Source organism: Trachymyrmex septentrionalis, unplaced genomic scaffold, assembly GCF_001594115.1.
Source record: "Trachymyrmex septentrionalis isolate Tsep2-gDNA-1 unplaced genomic scaffold, Tsep1.0 scaffold9, whole genome shotgun sequence".
NCBI lineage: Eukaryota > Metazoa > Arthropoda > Insecta > Hymenoptera > Formicidae > Trachymyrmex > Trachymyrmex septentrionalis.
Genome location: NW_017306091.1, coordinates 1,820,812 through 1,842,639, shown reverse-complemented (window position 1 = coordinate 1,842,639; position 21,828 = coordinate 1,820,812). Strand labels below are relative to the sequence as shown.

Genomic DNA, 21,828 nt, shown 5'->3' with positions numbered 1-21,828 from the left:
AACTTCAAGAATAGTATATTTCAGTTAATTATTAATTTCTATCGTAAATACAGGCTTTTAATAAAGGCGTAATAATAAAAAAAAAATAAGAACAATAGTAAAGCACACTTTAACATGTTATAGTTGTTTAATATTATGTTCGTGACATGTTCAATTATTATTTTGAAAAATTCTTTTTTGTCAATTATAATTAATTTCCATTAGATGGAAGAAACAATTTAAACAATTGTTGGAGGAAACTGGTTATGTTACGCCTGGAAAACACTTGTCTGAAGTTAGAGTTTTATTTATGGGTAGGGAATGCTTTGAAGAGCTTTCTCATCACGATTGTCAAGAAATTTATGATCAGCATCAAAAAGAAATTATTGAAAAAGCAAAGCACAATTTTCAAGTAAGACGTTTGGAATAAACATATTATTGTATTATATGTTACATATAGAATACGTGCAATCAATACTATGATACGTTACAGGAATTATTGTTGGAACATGCTGATTTATTTTATCATTTCAAGAGTATAGCTCCATCGGGAACTATTACACAAGATGATATAAAAGAAATTACAGACGCATTATTGGATGATTTTAGGTACGCCTCTCATGTACTGAATATATTATATTTTTAAATAATTTTTTTTTTCTAATTCTACATTATACAGGAAAAATTTTTTTGTATAAATCAACTTCAATTTTTATGCTTCTAGATACAAAGCATTAGATAGATTAGATCAAGATAGAAAGTTAATGTTGTTTCAACATTTGGGATTTGTACATTGTCCTATAAGGGAGCATTGCCCTGCATATCCAAATTGCATGGACGCACTTATAGAAAGAATACTCGGAACAAAAGCACACAGGTGAAGAAGTTAATATTTCGTCATGCATGATTATATAGTTTATGGAATTATTTCATAACACAACTCTGAAAACGTTCTAACAGACCTTCCTCATGGAATCACAGTAGTCAGTGGCAGTTAACGTCGGACAACAATCAGTTAAATTTAGTTATACTTGGAAGTAACGGGCTAAGCGAAGAGTTTGCTCGCGAAATAAGGGCACAAACAGATGATGACGAAGTGGAAATAGATTGTCAACTCTATACTCTCGGATATCGCATCATAGACGGCGATGTCGGACTGCCGCATAATTCCTTCACTACCTCCGATTTTATGCCGCATGGTAAATATTCTCCTGATTGCATCTCTGTATGTTACAAAAATATTATCTACAATGGATGTGCCTTTCTCGTTTTAGGATCTTTTTGTATCTATTCGAATGAAGATTCATTCGAATACATTCGATCTTCTTTAGAGAAAACCTTGTTATCAAATCTAGAACAAGAGGATAGACTACCATTTCAAGGATTGCCCATTGTAATAATGTTTATACCAGAAGCTAGTATTGATGAAATGGAGGCCATGAAGCTCAGAGAAGAGGGGCAAAATCTCGCCGACAGGTATATTAATCTTTAGTACACAGTAATTTTCACGTTCTATACTACGCATAATTTGTCTGGATTAATTTTTATCTCTTTTATAAGTATATAAAAATGATTAAGTAATTCTTATATATATTTTAATGTAGATTAAAAAAAGAAAAAACTAAAGACTACTATCTTATTAGCCAGATGCTTAATATTTCAAAGAAAAGAAATTTGTAGGACACGACTTAATACTCAGTTAATTATATTAATCATACAAATTAAAATTTGTCGAGCGTATAATAATCTTATCGATTTCGTAGTTTACAGTGTCCGTTTATCGATGTCTGTATAGACGATCTGGAGCAGGAGAAGCACAAAAGGTTTCCGACTTCATTGGTAAAGGACGCTTTGCAACAACTTATACAATCTATAAATCACAGAGCTGGTTTTTTAAATATATATCAAAGTGTCATTGAATGTTTGGAGCCTGATATTAGGTAGACTATTAATCGTAATGTTTACATTTAATTAGTTAATTTATATAGGCGAATATATTTTATCTAACGTTTTATTTCAGAATAATAATGTGTATGTTCTGCGGCGATCCTTATTCAGTTGAAAACGTTCTCGGCCCTTTACTCAATCATCAATGCTGCTTTCTCAGCGGAGATAGATCTATAGTTTTGGAAACGTTTTTGGGAGAATGTAAACGTCGAGTTGAAGTCATTATCTCGAGTTTTCATGGAGCCAATGCATTTAGAGATGAATTAGTACATGGTTTTATACTCGTCTACTCCACAAAGAGGAAAGCCTCTCTCGCAACTCTAAAGTATGTACTCGTAACACGCCGTTTACGCATCTAAAAAAATTAATATTTTATTTTGCAGATATTTTTTTATTACATATATTTTGTCTTATAGTGCTTTTTCCACCAATATACCAAATTTGCCGATACAAATAATGGCTGTGACTGATACTGGCGGTGCGAATGCTTTCTTCAGTAACGACTTAAGTCACTTACTTATCACAGAGGGAAACGCAATAGCGGATAAATTGGAGGCGCATTTCATGACATCCGCATCTAGTTGTCAACAAAAAAGTAAGAAACTCCAGTTTTTATTTCTTCAGTATTTGACGAACTCATTTCCTAACGCATCATTTTGTAATGTACAGCCGCGTTTTACACGCCCTTCTTCAAAGTGGTATGGGAAAAGAAACCGGAGATTGAGCAGGCGTTTAATATGGAGGAGCCAGGGAATTTGAATGACAGCGGAGAAGGCACCCTAGAATATTCGGCTTTGCATCCAATGCCGCCACCACGACATGAGAGCTATCATCTTCAAACACCAGATGACGGGTAACTATTCTAGAAGCGGTTTACTGCCTCTCGCAAACTGAGCGTACAGATCTATTAGCATCTAAATATATTTGTGACCCCAAGTCTAATGTCAAGCAGTATGTCTGTAACTTTTAGAAGCGGCTCCGAGTCGTACGAACAATTGACGCCCGACGGTGATCTAGGTGATACCGGTTTGACGGAACAATTCGCCGATCACAGAGCCACTCCAAGCGACGACAGTGACATTTACAGCCAGGTTGATTTCTATCGAGAAGAGAGGGAGAGAGATTTAATGAAAAATGAAGATATCACGAATAAATTGTCTGGTCAGTAATAGACAAAAGCAACTTGTATCGAGCAATGTCACAACGCGATTCTTCAATATTTCTCGAGTTATAAATTTTTTTTCTTTGTATAGGTTGGGTAAAGGACACATTTATGCATCAAGACGGAGTTACTAACAGTTACTCGCACAGAGCTTTCACGACAGGTCGACGATATATCTCTCAGGCTAAGCCACGGCCGAAAGGCAATAGTCAGACCTTGAAACAACCTGGGAAAATTAATCTGAAAGACTTTTCCAATGTAACGGATGTTATAGCCAGGATGACGATTGGCGAGAAAGACGAGCACGGTCCGAAATTAACAATGGGTCACGCTCCTCTCGCTACTCCAGAACTAGTAGATCTCGGTTCTGAATACGCGCAGGTGAAGGACGTTGTTCCGAACATGTACTCCGCTTACGATGGCGATTATATGTACGCCTTGGTTCAAGATTCTATCGGCAACAATAAGTCCAAGTTGCGTCACCGACGTGAAAAGGGACAGCCATGTAAGTGTCTTGTCTTCTTATGTTAGAAATCTTTTGAACACTAAATTTATGTACAAGTATTCATAATAATTATGAATAATTGTACATAATACAAACACAATTATGAATAATTGTACATACACGAACACACAGCATATAGCGATTCTGACTCGGAGTGGAGTTCCTTGGAGAGACAAAGAGCGACGGATATTTTGGGCAAAGGAAATAAAAAACCTTCGTCGCATAAACGAATACGCAAGAAACGCACTGCGATACCAGTCGCGACGCCAAAAGTGCCATCATTAGCCAGTATGGGTAGCGGGGATGTCGGCCTCAACTATAACATGAAAGACGAAAAGAATTGGCGTGTTGATCCCGCAGAGAGAGGTAACATTTTTTTTCTTCTATTTTTTTTTTAAGTATATATAATTATAAATTCTTACATCTTGTGAATAGTGATATTTAGCGAAATATCTCTACTTTTTCAGTATCTAGCGAAACACCTGATACTTCCGAATCGAGCGATCCAGAACATACTTCGAGGTCCAGATCGAAACAATATAAATACGCAGCAGCTAGTCTGCGGAAAAGATTTTCCGGAAATTCTCTGCAACAGCAATACTTACAACATCCGTTTAATATGAAACATATGACGCAGGAGATGTTCAGTGTCTCTTGTAAGTAACTTGGTGAATTTTAATTTGATAAGAATTTATTGTTATAAGAGAGACTTATAAGATATTTTGTTGACTGATATAATTTCTAATAATTATATAATTTGTAATAAAATATGATTAGTGCAGAGAATTTTCTAATATAATTCGAATGAATTATCTAATACAACCTACAGTTTCTAATTTAATGACAATCTGTACGTGCATGTAAAAAACATATTTTCGTTTAAATCGATTCTTAATTAAGTTTTGATTCTTTTTTTTTATTGTTAATGTTTTCTATTAAGTTGCTGTATCTATGCTTTCGTTAACTTGCATAAAACTTATTATTTTAGCCAAGCACAGAGGTGAAAATGCGTTTCCAGATGATGAATCAAGTCTAGATGTTTCCTCGCCACGTGAAATTAATTCTCCCAGTGTAAGTGTGTAGCATATATAATATAAATCGATATTGCAGAATGCGCATGTAATTAACTTGCATTGCTTGCTTTTTAGTTCGGTATATTGAATAAGTCAAAGGACAGCGACAAACTAACTAGAAAGAAAGACAAACAAAAGGCAAAGGAGGACGAAAAGTTAGAGAAAAGAAGGCAAAAAGAGGAGAAACTTAAGAAGCATGCGGAGAAGGAGAAAGAGAGAGAAAAGAAGAAACAGGAGAAGATAAAACAGACCAAAGGCCCGGGGGGAACACCGATCTCGAGTCAATCACAGCAACCTTTGATTGAGGATTTTGCGCAGAGCGAAACGAATCGGATACCTTTGTTCCTCGAGAAGTGCGTTCGATTTATCGAAGACGAGGGATTGGATTCGGAAGGGATATATAGGGTGCCCGGTAATCGTGCACACGTGGAATTACTTTTCCAAAAGTTCGAAGAAGGTATAGTATTTGTTAAAAATTTTATCTTATTTATATTTTCTATTTTATTTATTTTTTCCTTTAAATCAAATTTATGCTCTGTTTTGTATGATGAGTAACATGAATCTATCATTTTTTCTAACTTATAGATGGTAATGTCGACATACATTCTTTGGATATTCCTGTAAATGCTGTCGCTACAGCTCTGAAAGACTTCTTTTCTAAGAGATTACCACCGCTTATTGATAAAGAACGCATGAGCGAATTGGAAGATATATCGGGTAAGTTTAATTTTGATTATAAAAATTTAAACAATTTTTATAAAAATAATTTTAATTGTTTTTAAAAGTTCTTAGATGTTTGTTATATCATTAAATTTTCATTATAATTATTTTAACAAAAATCAAAGTATTTTTAAGCACATGTTATGCTAATATATCAGGTGCACGAGGTATTAGCAAACCTATGTCGGCGACTTGCATGAACATGGAAGGTTAGTACTTTTATTTTATAGATAATAGTCGTGTGACTCAAATTAAGATTAAATCCCAAAATTTGGAATGATTGCAGACCGAAGCGGCAGACTGTTAGCCTTGCGTATGATGCTCAACAAGTTAAATCCAGTAAACTTTGACGTTCTTAAATTTATCTTCCAGCACTTCGTGAAGTAAGTGAATATTATAAAAATATAATTGTGAAGATAAATCTTTCATAGACATTTTAATCGTGCCTTCCTTTATCTCTATAATTTACATTTATACTATAACTTAAATTTGTACGTCTTTAGAGTTGCGGAGAATTGTAAACTTAATAGTATGGACAGCAAGAACTTAGCGATTTGCTGGTGGCCTACGTTACTACCGATCGAGTTCAACGACCTCGGCAGATTTGAAGCTATGAGGCCGTACTTGGAAGACGTAGTCCAGACGATGATCGATCAGTATCCCTTCCTGTTCTGTGGTGAGGATGCTGTTGTGATGGTGTAGTGACGAAACGCGTTACTTAACTGTGCAGTGCATAGTTCTCAGCATCCATACGAGACTGCAGTATTTCTTGTGGACAACGGTGGTAGAAGCGGCGCGTCCAGCCGAGACCTCGCAATAGCGCGCCTGCTTCGTGAAATAACTCAATATTTCTTTTATACGTTGTCGACAGTTGCGATACAGGCGTAAACGATTGGTCTCAAAATATAGTTTGTTAGTTATTAATATTAAACTTCGCTTTAGCACTCGTAATACAACTAATACAAGTCCCACATAGATGCAACGTGGACGAACAAAGTCTATTTAAGTTTAGTCATTCGCATTCGTTCATTTCCGGAATGTGCGACAAGCAAGATTTTTCCTTGTGGAATCGATCGATTGATGGTCCTAAGATGATGGTTATTCACGTGCGTGGATTAGATAATACAAGAATATTAAGAGTCAATCCATGTGTCATAACAGTATGCATGTATCATGTTGGATGTATCCAGAGGATGTATTTATTGATATTGTATTAGGGATGTACGACTCGATATTTGATAATAGGGATTAGCTCTTTATGTAGTTATTAAGAAAGTAAGATCGATGTTGCTTTTTTTATTCGCTTTTTTTTGCTCCGTTTTTCCGTTCTCTTTCTTCGTGTCTTCTTGTCCACATTGCCAAGAACGAAAGTGCTGAGCGCAAAGTAACGACATTAATGTAGTCTCGTTAAAGAGACTGTTATTAGTATTTAAAGGAGGGTGTGTCGAGCCCACGTTTATGAAAGATACGAAGCGTATATAAAACGAGATTTATCGTCGAATATTATATATTACATAGCAACGATATCAAAAATGCCAGAATTTTTAACGTGTTTCCTTTTTAGCCAATGCACAAATCGCCTCTCGAATGTATTTACTTTTGCATTTCTATCGATGTTGATTATCTCGTGCAAGAATTTTTAAACAGTTTTTATCCGCGTATCAGGGCTGAGCGAATTCAAACGACGATACAATCCGTATATTCATTCCGTCTAAAAAAAAATGGTAAAGTAAAAACGAAAAAAAGAAACACGAAAAGCGTTACATATAATTGCACAATGTCTTGACAAATAGCGATAACATGCGTATGCGAAAACAGGATAAAAAAAGAAGAAGCATTTCGTACACGCAGCTCACACAGACACACATAAAAGTGAAATAACAAAATCGAAATAACTTAAGAAATATTTAGAGCTACGAACAATACTAAGATTTCTTAAAGCGGATATGTACATAGAATTTTAACGATTTAAGATACATACAAAGTTTGTAAGGCAAGACATTAAATTCATAGACTTTTTTTCGAGTGTAAAAGAAGTCCGTTTTATGCAAGGAGCAGACGTTTCTTCGTTCGTACCTTTGCAAAAAAAAAAACGCAGAAAGTATTTATTAACACGCTACTATCGCGAATAAGGGATTTAGGACCGACGATTCAGTTAAATGAAAGAGAACTACCGTCTAACGTTTTATATTTAATCGGCCGCGCACACGTTAATTTATTTTTTTCGCTCTTCGCTTTGAATTCACACGAATCCGCGGATCCAGCGGATCATTTTCGTAGGTGTGCCATAACTTAAACTCGATGTTAACGATCGTAACGACAGATGTATGCCTTTTGGCGGCTCAACATTCGAAAGTAAGCGTGTCGTTTAAGAGCCGACCGCAAGCGTTCGCGATCGCAATGTATTGCCGAGAGATACTTAAATGTCGCCTCTGAATGTTGGAGCCATTATGAATAAAAGAAAAAAGGAACAGTACACACGCGCGCACACATAAAATATACACACACACACACACACACACACACACATACACTTTTGTAACCCGAAGATTAATCGCAAACATTCCTGTAAGGAACGTCGATGTTACTTTATCGTCTCGCGAGAGACACGTTTCAATCGAATCGAGTCCGTAAAATTCATGAGAGAATTCTCGAGAGTTTCGCAAGAGAAGAAATAAAAAAAGAGATCTCTTTTTATCGATACGGATCCTCGTGAGAAACGTGCATCTCGCGAACTCAGCCACTCTGTATTTGTAAGGAAATCGTTGTAACGATATTTCTATAATCGACGCGTCGCGAGGACGCGCGCGACGGGAGGAAGAAAGAAGGAACGGATCGTACATTCCCCATTTAGTCGTAAAAAAAGAAAAACAGATTTTATACATTCGTACGTACGTAATTGTATAATGTTTCTTAAAATAAGTAGGGAAAGACGTCGATGTTTCACGTGTGGGATTTCGAAAGACGTCGAAAGACGTCGCGCCGAAAAAAAGATGTCAACGACGCGACCTATTCACGTCGATGAGCGAAGTGGTGCATGTCGGAGTAGTTAGGAACGCTCGCTTGGGAGATTTCAATACTAAGAGTTATTTTTATCTATTCTACATGTCTATTTTACGTGTATCGAATAGATAATTGAGTTAGAGCACTTAGGAAATTTTTCCCATGAATTAGATCGATTTGCACCAACTATTTTATTGTTTAAATTGTTTAAAGAATTAGACCAACTACTTGAAAAAATGAAGATTCTTTTTTTTAGAAAATTGATCAAATTAAAGGAAAAGAATAGAAGATTGAATAAAATAAAACAAATCACTATATAATTAATTTTTTTTATCTTGCGGCATAGCCATTTTTTTTTACATTTATTTAGAAAACTCTTCGAAAGTTATAAGAATATGAAAAAGAATATTTTTCATCGAAAGTATATTTTTATATTTTTATTAATACAAGTAATAAATAATTTTTTATTATTTAGCATAATAAAATTATATTTATAATATTTATTTTTATGTTCTTCCAGCTTGCTTAAATACTTTTGTGTGCTCGTGCACTTTAACATGCTTATATAAAAATAATTTCGTTAATTTCTTGAATTTTGAAGCAAAAGTATCTGCTATTTTTTTAATAAAAACTCGATTGTTTTCCTTCTACACTTATATCAAATCATTTCTTCTTCAAAATAACTGCATTTCCGATTTACTAAATAGGATCGCGATATCATGCAAATAAGATGAAGAGATTTTGTAGAATGCCTTGGTCTAATCCTTTAACAATTGCGTATATCTGTCTTAGCATCAATAGATTGTCTCCGCTTGACTTTTCCGCGTTATTAGAACTCCCTTATATTGAGGTAACACAATCTACGGAAAATGTATTGTAATTTTCTAACTAGAATTTTTGTCAATTCGCCGTTGGTGCAACAAATCTACCATGCGTGTTTTGTATAATACTTCTCAAAAGTTTGCGATCATTTCTTATATAACTATCGTTTATTCAGAAATTTAGCACAAATTATACGACTATATTGCGACGATTGAAGAGTGCGACAGTGACTTAACTCATTTAAAAAAAATCTCATGATTGAAGGAGGAGGAGAATTAAAGAATTGTATGCCAAATGCTATTTTATGATGAGACATCAATCACAAAAAAATTTCAAGTTGAGAATTGAATTATTTAAGATGAAGGATTAAAGTTCATTAAAGTATCAGCTTCTATACGCTTGAAGCACGAATTTTGTATGTTAGTCTGACAATTTAATTTACATACTTTTATCAATTCAAACAAACGTTTAATTCTATTTTGAAAACGAATACAATACTCTCTGTTAGACACTCTCTCAGTCAAGTTACTGAATAATTTCAATAAATAAATTGTTAATGAACTGGGTCACTGTTGCATCAAATCTTCCAACTTTGTCGCATTCTCGCATCCACGATGTAACGATTAAGCAATAGCAAAGAAACGAATGTAGCGATTAAATATTCGAAGAAATGTGTACTCGATGACGGGTACGTGTAGTGATTGCGAGATTACCACGTTCCACGTCCTTCGCACACCGTCATTCATCATCAACCTCAACATCACAACAACAATACCAACGTTAGTAACATCATCAACATCGTCATCAACGTCATCGTCATCAACACCAACATCATCATCATCATCATCATCATTGTCGTCATCCCTGGATGCGTATCCATCGAGCGTCTTCTCTCTCGTGAAGCCTAAGGAGGAGGAGAAAAATCACTTTTCTACGATACGTCCGTTAAGATTTCCGCTTGTCCTTTCTCGCTGTCCGAGGACGGCCCGACGGCGGCCGGCCTCCCCCGTCGAATATAACAGATCCTTCAATTATCGTAGCCTGTGATAAAGACGTAGGCGAAAATGGACCCCTTGCTTTTTCCCATTTTATTTATGGCATCGACTTGATGTACGAATGTATTATAGTTGTACAGTTGCATCGGGATGATGCGTATTGTAAACCTCCTTGCTTTCTTTGCATTTTTGCGTTTCTCTCCGTTCTTCTTCTTTCCTCTTTCTTTTCTTATTCGCGTTTCTTCCTTTATCACTCGTTACCATTTTTTGTGAGCTTTACCCGTCCTCGAACGTCTCATTTGTTGCCCGTTACCTTGATTAAATACTATGCGAGCACCCCTGAATCTACGGGCGGTGAATCGTGAAGAAATGTAAGAAACGCGCGAGAAGCGGCTCTCAGTTATGGTGGTATCGTTAATTTATTGCATAATATCGATTGAACTTTCGTTTGACTGATAAAATGAAACGTGGGATCTCAATTTTCCTCGTTTACGAATCGAGAAATATTCGTGTGCCGATTTCTTTCAGCATACTAGTTTAGCCTTTTGCGATATTTTATATTTTATACTTCGACCTTCTGCATGATAAAACGCAAAACGTATTTATAGCATTATATTTTTGTATTTCTTTTATGAAATAATATATTATTTGCTTCATTTCATCAAATTTTATGAATAATTTCTTTTTCCGGCCTCGTTTCTCTCCCGCGAGACCTACGTTTCTTCATGGGAATGTGAGCCGAACCGATGGTGTGTGAGTGCTTGAATGTGAACTGAGAATTAATATTTGAGATTTGATAACAATAGCGATAGCCTGTTAACCGCGAACTAATAATGAGAGACTCAATGAGAGAAAAAGTTGATAAGTAAAAATAAGTCAATCCCTTTTCTAATCAGTAGGAGAACGATCGAGATTGGATCTACGGTTTTATAAGAATCTTTGATAAATATTGGATTGCGGATAGCTGATAAATAAATAAATAATAATAATAATAATATTTAATAGCCGTTTGTATCGAAGGTGGCTAACGAGAATATTGACCAAGATAGGACTGCTAATTTCTACCTTCGCTGAAATCTTTTCAAACGCCTTCAGTTACGCGTACTGAAGATCCTGACACTTCGGATCTGTTCTCTTTATCTGCGTCTTCTTTTCCCTCCCTTCCCTGTCCCCTTCCCATCCTTTGTCTAACGATATGTATTTATTTTGTTTCTCGCATGTGCAGCTGAAAAGAACAGATCTCCAGCTTCTCGTGATTTGACCTAAACAAAATGCGCGACAAATACACGTGCGAAGCGATGGAGAAGGAGTGCAGCTCGCAGTGCTGCTCGCAAAGTATCGATGCCGAAACTCGCGTCCGAATCATCTCGTCGACGACGCAGAAAAATTTAGCCGATTCCTCGATTTCGGAAGACTTATCACAAACGTGATAGCCCCCACCCCTTCCCCCTCCCTCCCAGTCCGCCCAGCCCTCGCTCTTTCCTTCACAAATGCGTTTCCACCTTTCCTAAATTACGCGTTTATAAATGTCGTCATTTATATACATGTAACGATTTTTGCAAATAATCGGTATACATATATAAATATAATTATATATATATAAATATAAATAAATATATATATATAAATTATATATATATGAAACACGCAACGTGTAAATGGACGAAACCTGTCTTCGTTGTATCGATAGTCTTATATCAGACTTGTATATGAACGGAGGGACTTTTGATTATTAAAAGTTTCCTAGAGTAAAAAAAGAAAAAAACCGAGTTCTTTTTTCTACGTGGCTTATCGCCACGGTATACGTATAATTATAATATATAAGTGCATGCATGTCGACACGTCGATAATAATTTAAAAAAATTTTTTTTAAGTACGGAAAAATTCTAACATATTGTAAGCGCGAAGTGCATTATTGTATAGGTAGTTAGCAATTGTTATTTAACAATTTCGTGCGGTGAGAGCGAGAAATTTACTATCTGAAAAGAGTTGTGAAAGTTTTCAATTTAGCTTATTTATTCAAGCTATATAATCAAAACTTAATAACACTGCAGCATTACATATAATCTTATAATCTTAATCTTGATAGTTAAATCTTAATAATCAATAAGAGTAAAATTAATAATCTTACTCTTACTCTTTTGTTTATCCATTAGATAAATTACCATATCGTTTAGCCGAAGATGGAACAATCAGCCCTAAGAATAAAAAAAAAAGATAAATAAATAAATAGTGTAAATAAATAGTAATAGTAGTTTTCTAAGAATTAGAAAAAAGATAAAGTAATAGCTGAACCAAAATTAAAGTTAATACAGTGGTAGAAAGTGATATGGAGACAAGTCCATCAACAACGTATTCGAATACATTATCTGACATTATCTTCTGGTCGCCTTGAGGTCGCATCTTGTGTTATCAGATAAGTATTCACCAGACGTATAATAATAAGAACATGTGTGTGTGTGTGTGCGTGCGTGCGTGCGTGCGTGCGTGCGTGCGTGCGTGCGTGCGTGCGTGCGTGCGTGCGTGCGTGCGTGCGGGTGGGTGCGTGTGGGTGTGGGTGTGTGTGGTGTGTGTATTGAGTAAAATCGAAGATTTACAGTTTTCGATTTTATAGGCTCAAATGTGTTCAAAAATTCTCTTTTGAAATTATTTAAATTTTCTAAGAATTTCAGAAGTCAGAATTAAATGTTTTGTCAATCTAATTAAAGAAATTGCAGTGTCTTTCGGAACAAGATTTTTATTTCGAATCAAATGTGACTTATTTTATCTGACTATAATCAGCTAAATAGGCATTGATCTATCTTAGAATCGAAATCAAATCTCAATTTGCAAAAAGATTTAAGACTAGATTTAAAGACTATCAATCTTGTGATTTGTCAAACTCGTAGGATAAGAAATCGCATAGCAGCATGATTTTTTTCGGACACCGGGTATACCTACGTAGTAGTTGTAAGCGATGAACCAATCGCGACGGAAGCGATAAGCCGTTTAATTGGTACACGAGGCGGCAGGTTAACCAATCAGCGCGCTAGCGGTACGCCAGCCAATCAGCGCGCGACAGCACCGCGCGGATCGCGTCGCGTAACGCCAGCCACGGCACTTCGTGGAAGAGCCACGTCTACGACGACGGGTGGACGAACGGGTAGGCGGCTGAATACTGACAGACGTTTCTTCCAACCATCAGTGATCACACGATCCACTGCCGTGAGGATGTTGCGAAAGTGCCTGTTTGTCCTGCCGTTGCTGCTGCTCGGTGTCCTCGCCGACGAGAAGGATGTCCTGGAACTCACCGATGAGACCTTCGAGAGCGAGCTCGAGCGTCACGAGAACACGCTCGTCATGTTTTACGCACCATGGTAAGAGAGACTTCTTCGTTGGATCTGTTTTTTTCTGTCCGCGTTGTATCAACGCCTTTCTCTCGCATTTACGAACTATCGAGAATCCTACATTCGCAATAAAACGAAATATTTACGAAGAAGGATAGAGAGAAAAATTGCGGATAGCTGGGATTAGAGAAAAACGAAGCATTCGTTATTAATCAAGTGGAAATCATTTGAGAAGCTCTTTATAGTATAATTAATTTGTGTTACGTTGTAATACGGAGTCTTTGTTGACGATAAGATTCATATCTTCTATCGAGAGATATACTTTTTGCGTGTTTAATTGAAGCGCAAAACATTGGCATACGGCATTATTCAATTAGCTTTTGATGACGTATCCAAATTTCTGATATCTCCAAAATCTGTCGAATGTCGCGCGTGAACAGTTACCTTTATTTTTTATCTCACGATATTAAAACAGTTTTTCACTGTGTTAATCATACATTTTTTTCTATTTTATTTATCATTAATTTTTTTGTTCTTTTTTTATATTTTTCGCTGGTTGTTCCAGTCTTTTCTTTTTCTAGTTTTTACTATTTTGTTCAAAAGGATATAATAAACTAAAAAAAGATTATTTGCCTTAAGATTAAAACTTATTTTGAACACAGATATAACCAAATAGCAAAAAGTAGTTCTAATGCCTTTTTTTTAGAGATTATAGTTTTATGTAAAACAATAGTTATTGAACATTCGTCCAGAAGTTGAGTTTATTACTAAAATTAGCTTGTCACCATATTATTAATTATTTTTTAAGTGGAAGTTAATTATAGAATGTGTTATTTCATTGCCACAGGTGTGGGCATTGTAAACGTTTGAAGCCAGAGTATGCAAAAGCAGCTGAGCTGCTCATAGGTAGCGAGCCACCAATCACACTCGCCAAGGTCGACTGTACAGAGGCCGGAAAGGAAACTTGCAACAAGTTCTCCGTCAATGGTTATCCGACACTCAAGATCTTTGAGCATAATGAGCTCAGGTCCGACTATAACGGTCCTAGAGAAGCAGCCGGCATTGTTAAATACATGAAGGTAACATCTCGTGTCCTTTTATCTATTTATGAAGGTCTAATTGTACAATTTTCTTACCTGTGATTATCGTTTCAGTCTCAAGTGGGACCGGCATCTCAAGAGTTGACTAGCGAAAAAGGCCACAAAACGTTCCTAGAAACTGACGAAGTCGTCGTGATAGGTTATTTTGAAAAGGATGATTCACCATTGTCTGCGGCACATCATACTGTTTCCAAGAAGCTCAGAGAGAAAGTCAAATTCGCTCACACATCGACGAAGGAAATTTTGGACAAAGTATCTCATAAGTATGTATTTCAAGAATTATAGAGATAATTTTTCTGTATTCGTTTGTACAAAGAAAGTAACTGTTCGAGAAATGAAATGTATTAACTAAAACGCGCCTTTTTTCAGGAATGCAATTGTTCTTTACCGACCAAAAATACTCCAGAACAAGTTCGAAGATAACAACATTGTATACAAAGGCAGCGATTCTATTAGTGACGTGAATGAATTCGTTACCAAGAACTAGTAAGTTTCATCTTTTTATCGAAACTTTTAGATAATCTTGGAATCACTTTTTAACACCGACTTTGTTACAGCTACGGTATCGCCGGTGTACGCACTCGTGACAACGCGCAGGACTTTAAGAACCCTCTGGTAATTGCCTACTACAATGTAGATTACGTGAAGAACGCCAAGGGTACGAACTACTGGCGTAACAGGATCCTCAAGGTCGCCAAGGACTTCCCCGCGTACTCCTTCGCTATATCTTCTAAGGATGACTTCCAACATGAGCTGAACGACTTTGGCATTGACTATGCAAAGGGTGATAAACCAGTTATTCTAGCACGAGATGATAAGAATCAAAAGTTTGTTCTCAAAGATGAGTTCTCCGTGGACACGTTCGAGGCGTTCCTAAAGGATCTGCAGGCCGGTGCTTTGGAACCGTATCTCAAATCCGAGTCAATCCCAGATAGCAATACGGGTAACGTGAAGGTTGGGGTTGCCAAGAACTTTGACGAAGTCGTTGTCAATAACGGCAAAGATACACTAATCGAGTTTTACGCGCCCTGGTGTGGCCATTGTAAAAAACTGGCACCAGTATTTGACGAGTTAGGTGATAAACTGGTGGACGAAGATATTGAGATCGTCAAATTCGACGCCACAGCGAACGACGTGCCAGCGCCATACGAAGTACGCGGTTTCCCAACGCTCTACTGGGCGCCTAAGGATGCTAAGGACAATCCAGTCAGATATGAGGGCGGTCGCGAGCTTGACGACTTCATCAAGTATATTGCCAAGCACTCTACCGACGAGCTCAAGGGCTACGATCGCAAGGGCAAGGCGCTGAAACCTAGAACTGACGAACTATAAAACATTAACTGATGTAAACGATTACAAAGTTCGTTTTTGCATTTTTGAATGCATTAATCTACGAAGCGATCCGCGAGTTTTTCTCACGTAATACACAAAGCAACTCTAGTACATTCAAGAGCGAACAAATGTGTATAGACAGAAATAACATTTAGAGTGCAGATATCATGGGTTTTCCGCGAGACGTTTTGCAATAAGTGAAAAATGGATGTTCGAATGGGGGTAGGAGGGGGAGTGTCTCTAGCATATAGGATTGTCTACATCTACTAATTACATACTTTGTAACGATTATATAATGACGTGATAAAGCGCGCAGAACCGATTTGAAATTTTTTTTCGCAACATGCTTTCCTAGGATGTTTGGCGAATTATTAAGTTATACAGAAAGCAACACTCCATTCCAATATCGCGTATTTCGACTACTCTTAAGTTAAGAGATAATGCAGCGATTTTTGTTTATATATGAAAGAGCCAAAATAAATTGTTTTATAAGAAAAATACGTTAAGATTTTCTATTCTTTTTCCTGAAGCCAATTATAAGTTATCATTTATGATGTATATACGAATAGTATCATGTTAAAATAAAAAAAATAAAAAAAAAAGAGATACTAACGCAAATAAAATTTCTCGCTTTAACAGGTGTCATCTAGCAGTAGAGCTGATTATATACGTCATAAGAAATGTTTATTGTTAGTTACAATTTGTTATCATAGCGTTCGTAGGTTAATCGTACAGTCTTACATACAAAAGCTTAATTAGTAGTTTTGCAGAAAAAGGATGTGAGCCGGTAGAAAGATTTCGGAAGTCAAAATCAATGATCCCTTTTCCTTTTTCCTGATTCATAAAAATCGAATTTAGTATTTTTTTTTCTCACACACACACACATCGGAAAAAAACTGCCGATACTTCTCTCATTTCTTGGGTTTTTCTTCTCGTACAAATCAGTTAAACACGAGTCTCAAAATATCTCTATTTATGAAAAAGATTAGCTTATGACGATCACATAAGATCGCCTTTTATCGATAATCTTGAAGTTTACGGAGCCTTTTAGGAAAAAGTACTCGTGTGCTTGTATGTGTGTATATGTATTTGTGCGGACGTAGGAGATGCATGCATATCTTCTTTTCTTCTCTTAGCTCGTTAAAAAGAACGGTCATATCGAACACGCGTTCATCAATTTCATGTGACAGTATTAAAAGATCTTCCTAGACGATCAAGCCTGTTCTCATTAATTTTTGCTTATTGCTCTCTTTCTCTGCCATGCGATGGAAGTATATGAAGTATGGTGTGTAAACATGTGTATGTGTGTGCTCTGGAAAAACGGTATTTGAATCTTGATGCGCGTATGTTTATCGTGATACGCGAAAATATGGTAGAGTTTATATCATATATGTATATACACAATATCTCGGGTGCGTAATTGATACAATATACGTATGTACGTATATATAGATGTGTGTATACACACATCTACATACCACGAAACTCAATATAAAAAGAACACTTTCGAGCTTCGCAGCGACGCGCAACCTGTAGAGTGAAGCGTGTATTCGACACGTATTTCTCAAAGCACTCATTAACTCGGGCAAACTTAATCCCTTAATATACACGTCTTCCATTCTATCATCTCTTTTTCACTTTCTTTCTTCGCCTTCCTTCCTTTTCTTTGCTTTCTACGAATCCGTCGTGCGCGTGTTTGCTCGTGGCAGAAGTATCTTAAGTAAGTGTCGCTAAGCTTCTTTTTTTCCTTCAGATGTCTTGAAGAGACATTAGTTCCGTAAAAGCGTACTGTGTAATAACAAGATCTACTATTCGCTAAGAGAAACGAGGAGAGAACTTAGTGAACACAATTCCGCAGTCGAGCCCATTGAATTAACGGCCGAGAGAGGCATCGCGTTACGCGGCCGTTAATTCAACGTCATCTTTGTAAGAGACAATTTTTTCATTACAATAATCTTACAATAGATTAGACGGATCTATAGAAGACGAGTGTAGCATCATTCTTTCTCTTTTCATCTCGGCGTAAACGACAGCACAAGCGAAACGGGAAGAGCTCAAATGGTGAAACAAATAGGTCGAACATTGGTGTGAATCTTGCGAAGTAGCTCGGCTCTACAATTGTGGCACACAAAATCAAAAGCGAGATATATACGAAGTCGCCACGAGCGACCGATAATCTCCGAGTTTAGTATATCATACGCTAAAGATATCGATGGCGTATGTATGTGTATAAAAAAGCGCAAACCGCAAGTCCAGTCACGGTTTGGTCAGACACAAAGAACGCGTTCCACGAAATACATAAATATAAATGTAGTCGCTGTTATAATCTCCGTTATGTTAGTGTCATCGTACCATAATTATAATAAAGTAATAATAATAATAAAATACTAATAATACACACATTTAATCTAATTGGTATCTTAAAGTCCAAGTGATCTGTTGATCTATCTATGCGCGTATATAATAAATGTCCGTTTACTTTCTTTTCACCATTCAAGAGTCGCAAAAATGTAACGATTTTTAATAAAAAAGCAAGATGCAAAATTTAAAGTTCTCTCGAATTGTTTCTCTGAGTCTTATTACTCTTTGACTGTATTTCGCACGTTTTGCGTATTCAATATTTTGATATTTTATCTCAATTCGCTCAAAAATTTTTCTTTCATTTTGTTTATTACCAAAATAAAGAGACACTACGATTAAAAAACAAAGATGTAGAATGCATATAATAATAATAATAATAATATTAATTATATTAATAATGAGACAGTAATAATAATAGTAATAATTACTACAATGATAAAGATAATTGTGTACCGTAAAATGTAGATAGTTGTTGGTATAACAATCATTTTTTTGTTTTAATCATTTAAACTCGAAGCACAATTCATTACTGTTAAACATTACACAATCAATATAGTCATTACAATGTACATTATAGTTTTCCGTAAGATTATAAGTATACTTGTATTGAATTTACTTAGTATTTCTCGAGTCCTTTCAGTTTCATTGACAGTTTACAACATTAGGTATATATGTATTTGTCGACGCGGTTGCACCTTCTTTTTTGTTTTACTAATTTTTTGTTGCTGCAGTAGACTTGTTTTATTATGTAAAATAATTAAAGGTAAGATGTTATATCATGGTTTCCGCTGGGGATCTGCGGTATTATGACTAGCTTCTTTGCAGCTAGTTCCGCAATTCCATAATTTTGCCCGTAATCACGGGCTCACTTGTCACAACATCTTAAAGAAGCCTACATCTTCCCCTCTTCTTCTTCTTTACCTAAGATTTCAAAATATTTGCATTAGTACATGTATTAACAACGATAATAAATATTAAGCAATGTCGTAATATTAAAAAATATATATATATATATTGATAAATATTTCTTGAAATTTGAATATATCTTTTCATATTAACTCCCAATTTAGCGATCTGATTTTCTCATTTTTTTTTAGTAATTACTATTAGAATAGGTAATTGAGACATACTTGTAATGCAGCTCGAGTTGCCGTTTCGAAAACTTCCCTTACACCTTCCTTGCTTTTGGCAGAACACTCAAGGTAGGCGAAAGCATTGATTTTTTCCGCCATGGCCCTACCCTCCTCAGGCTTAACTGGCTCTTGTTTCATCTTGCCGAGCTCCTTGATGGTATTAGGATCATTGCGCAAGTCTTTTTTGTTTCCAACAAGGATAATGGGCACGTTTGGGCAGAAGTGCTTCACCTCCGGTGTCCACTTCTCGGGAATGTTCTCCAAGGAATCGGGACTATCGATGGAGAAGCACATTAGGATAACATCCGTGTCCGGATATGACAACGGACGCAACCTGTCGTAGTCTTCTTGTCCAGCTGTGTCCCAAAGAGCCAGTTCCACCTGTTTCGAAGAAGTGAGAAGGTCGTTAAAAGAGGAATTTTAGCAGATCTTTTGACGAAGGTAATAAGAAAAATATTTTAAAACGAGACGCACCTGTTTGCCATCCACCTCGATATCAGCGACATAGTTCTCGAATACTGTGGGTACGTACACCTCAGGAAACTGGTCTTTGCTGAACACTATGAGAAGACATGTTTTACCACAAGCACCGTCGCCTACAATAACCAACTTCTTTCTAATGGCTGCCATGAATCCTAAAATACAAAAGAGTATACGTGGTATGTATAGTGGTAGTGAAATAGAAAAATCATCACGATGTATGTATAAGTTTGACACTGCTCATTTAGAACATTTATCACTTCAGAAATGTATAAGAATATTGATTAATACGAAAATTGGAACGTAGTGGTATGATACATTTATTATAAGTTAGTGATAACTTTCATAATTGCGATATCAAAATCTTAATATGCTATCGTCAAATCCTCTCTACTGTAATATTATTGTATTATATATAGAAAGTACATATTTACATATATATAAAAAAGACAATATATATAAATTAATTTTATCTTAAACGACTAATTCGTTATTATCGATTTATCAATGTAGTTTTATCTGCATAAAGGGGGAGATAATACCTCAAGGTGAAATCCCGAGAGACATCTTATATATTTTTATAATTGCCAAAAAATGGGCGGTCCTCTACCAATAATAACTTACTGCTTTATAGATAGAATCCTTTTTTACAATTAATTTCGCAATCGTATTGTGTTCAATGCGATAACATTCGCTAGTTATGCTTTTATCGCGTTTCTCGCTAATTGTGACTCATTTGTACGAAGTACACATATTTTCAAACTGTTTCCATCCTACATATGAAGTAATCGGGCAAAATAGACTTTCTTACTAACATTATCTATACAATAAATAACGTTATGCTTGTTAAGTGCAAAAGATGAGCGATATTCTGCAAATTCAATCTTTCAGACGTGTACTTTGTGTCAATATATACAGTTTGGAATATCTTACAAACTAAGAGGTAACGTTAAATTAATATTGATAAAGAATTTCAATCAACTAATTACGATATTATATAGGAAACTATCAGACCGTTTGAACTAAAAGCATGCGGAGTGAAAAATTTGTGGCATACATATTATGGAATCATATTACGAAAAACAAAATATATCGACAAGATGCAAGAGATAGCAGGAAAGAATTAAAAATTAGAGTCAGTGATTAATTACATTATTAAATTTGTTTTTCTTATACAGCGTCACTTATTACAATTAGAGTGGAGCAGAGCAAATATTTGCAATCGAAAGCGAAAAGTAATACAAATACGAAAGGAGTGATAAGGCTAAAAAGCATTCTTCAGGATAGAGTTAGGAAGAAGAAAATTAGGATAAACCTTCGTGAGACTGTGTAACTCGCGTTATGTACATACACCTCTTCTTGTCGGAGCGTAATAAAATAACGTCTCAAACCTCGCAGGCTATAATTTTGTTCTTTGCTTTTTTCTTCCTCGATTTTATCGCAGTCTCTTGTCTTCACACAAGCCGATCTCATAGAAGATCTCTTCCTTTTGAGAGAATAAAAATGTCCTTTAGCTGCTTTACTATTTTACTTATGGTATCAATATTACTACTTACAAAGCAAGTGACAAGAGAGATATGTTCTAAAGTCCTGTAGTCTATTCGATCGCGCTATGAAAAAGTGGGACCTACGAGGACTGAAGTCTTAAAAGATACTGACTGGGTCGTACCTGATACTGATACCTGATAAAACATCGGTTTGCTTGGCAATCCGATGCATAGGTCCACGATAGTTTTCATCATGTTTTTAATCATTCTTTCAGCGTCTGTTTTAAGTGGACATTTTATGTTAGATATAGGTAAAGAAAGCTGCGAGATAAACGCATATATAACACATATTAATAAATGTGTATATATTTTCATATATATAAATTTCATATAAATATATATA

At 35.8% G+C, this 21,828-nt stretch overlaps 3 protein-coding genes across 14 annotated transcripts in view; 2 read left to right on the top strand and 1 right to left on the bottom strand.

Moving 5' to 3' along the window:
• Positions 1 to 8,608, top strand: part of LOC108755643 (rho GTPase-activating protein 190) — a 14,449-nt gene extending 5,841 nt beyond the window's left edge. For 2 of the 5 annotated variants that reach the window (XM_018498759.1, XM_018498757.1), the window contains 19 exons: positions 205 to 391; positions 473 to 588; positions 704 to 856; positions 940 to 1,178; positions 1,254 to 1,455; positions 1,743 to 1,919; positions 2,000 to 2,251; positions 2,343 to 2,521; positions 2,596 to 2,779; positions 2,879 to 3,087; positions 3,180 to 3,593; positions 3,726 to 3,959; positions 4,061 to 4,249; positions 4,582 to 4,664; positions 4,742 to 5,123; positions 5,252 to 5,383; positions 5,545 to 5,595; positions 5,673 to 5,769; positions 5,890 to 6,088. In XM_018498759.1, the coding sequence (XP_018354261.1) occupies positions 205 to 391; positions 473 to 588; positions 704 to 856; positions 940 to 1,178; positions 1,254 to 1,455; positions 1,743 to 1,919; positions 2,000 to 2,251; positions 2,343 to 2,521; positions 2,596 to 2,779; positions 2,879 to 3,087; positions 3,180 to 3,593; positions 3,726 to 3,959; positions 4,061 to 4,249; positions 4,582 to 4,664; positions 4,742 to 5,123; positions 5,252 to 5,383; positions 5,545 to 5,595; positions 5,673 to 5,769; positions 5,890 to 6,088 (3,679 nt within the window). Of the gene's footprint in view, positions 1 to 204; positions 392 to 472; positions 589 to 703; positions 857 to 939; positions 1,179 to 1,253; positions 1,456 to 1,742; positions 1,920 to 1,999; positions 2,252 to 2,342; positions 2,522 to 2,595; positions 2,780 to 2,878; positions 3,088 to 3,179; positions 3,594 to 3,725; positions 3,960 to 4,060; positions 4,250 to 4,581; positions 4,665 to 4,741; positions 5,124 to 5,251; positions 5,384 to 5,544; positions 5,596 to 5,672; positions 5,770 to 5,889 lie in introns of all 5 variants that reach the window. The other 3 variants (XM_018498760.1, XM_018498762.1, XM_018498758.1) reach the window with 2 other exon arrangements.
• Positions 8,609 to 13,286: 4,678 nt separating this feature from the next.
• LOC108755668 (protein disulfide-isomerase A3) lies at positions 13,287 to 16,282 on the top strand. Its single transcript, XM_018498806.1, has 5 exons — positions 13,287 to 13,562; positions 14,380 to 14,611; positions 14,687 to 14,895; positions 15,002 to 15,118; positions 15,190 to 16,282. The coding sequence occupies exons 1-5, from the start codon at positions 13,417 to 13,419 to the stop codon at positions 15,962 to 15,964; spliced, it is 1,479 nt and encodes a 492-aa protein (XP_018354308.1). The 5' UTR covers positions 13,287 to 13,416; the 3' UTR covers positions 15,965 to 16,282.
• Positions 16,283 to 18,761: 2,479 nt separating this feature from the next.
• The window catches only part of LOC108755683 (ras-like GTP-binding protein Rho1), a 6,843-nt gene continuing 3,776 nt past the window's right edge, over positions 18,762 to 21,828 (bottom strand). For all 8 annotated transcript variants that reach the window (XM_018498839.1, XM_018498837.1, XM_018498833.1 and 5 more), the window contains 3 exons: positions 19,933 to 20,093; positions 19,456 to 19,839; positions 18,762 to 19,246 (listed from right to left, as the gene is read on the bottom strand). In XM_018498839.1, the coding sequence (XP_018354341.1) occupies positions 19,208 to 19,246; positions 19,456 to 19,839; positions 19,933 to 20,088 (579 nt within the window). In that variant the 5' untranslated portion in view covers positions 20,089 to 20,093 and the 3' untranslated portion in view covers positions 18,762 to 19,207. The remainder of the gene's footprint in view (positions 19,247 to 19,455; positions 19,840 to 19,932; positions 20,094 to 21,828) is intronic.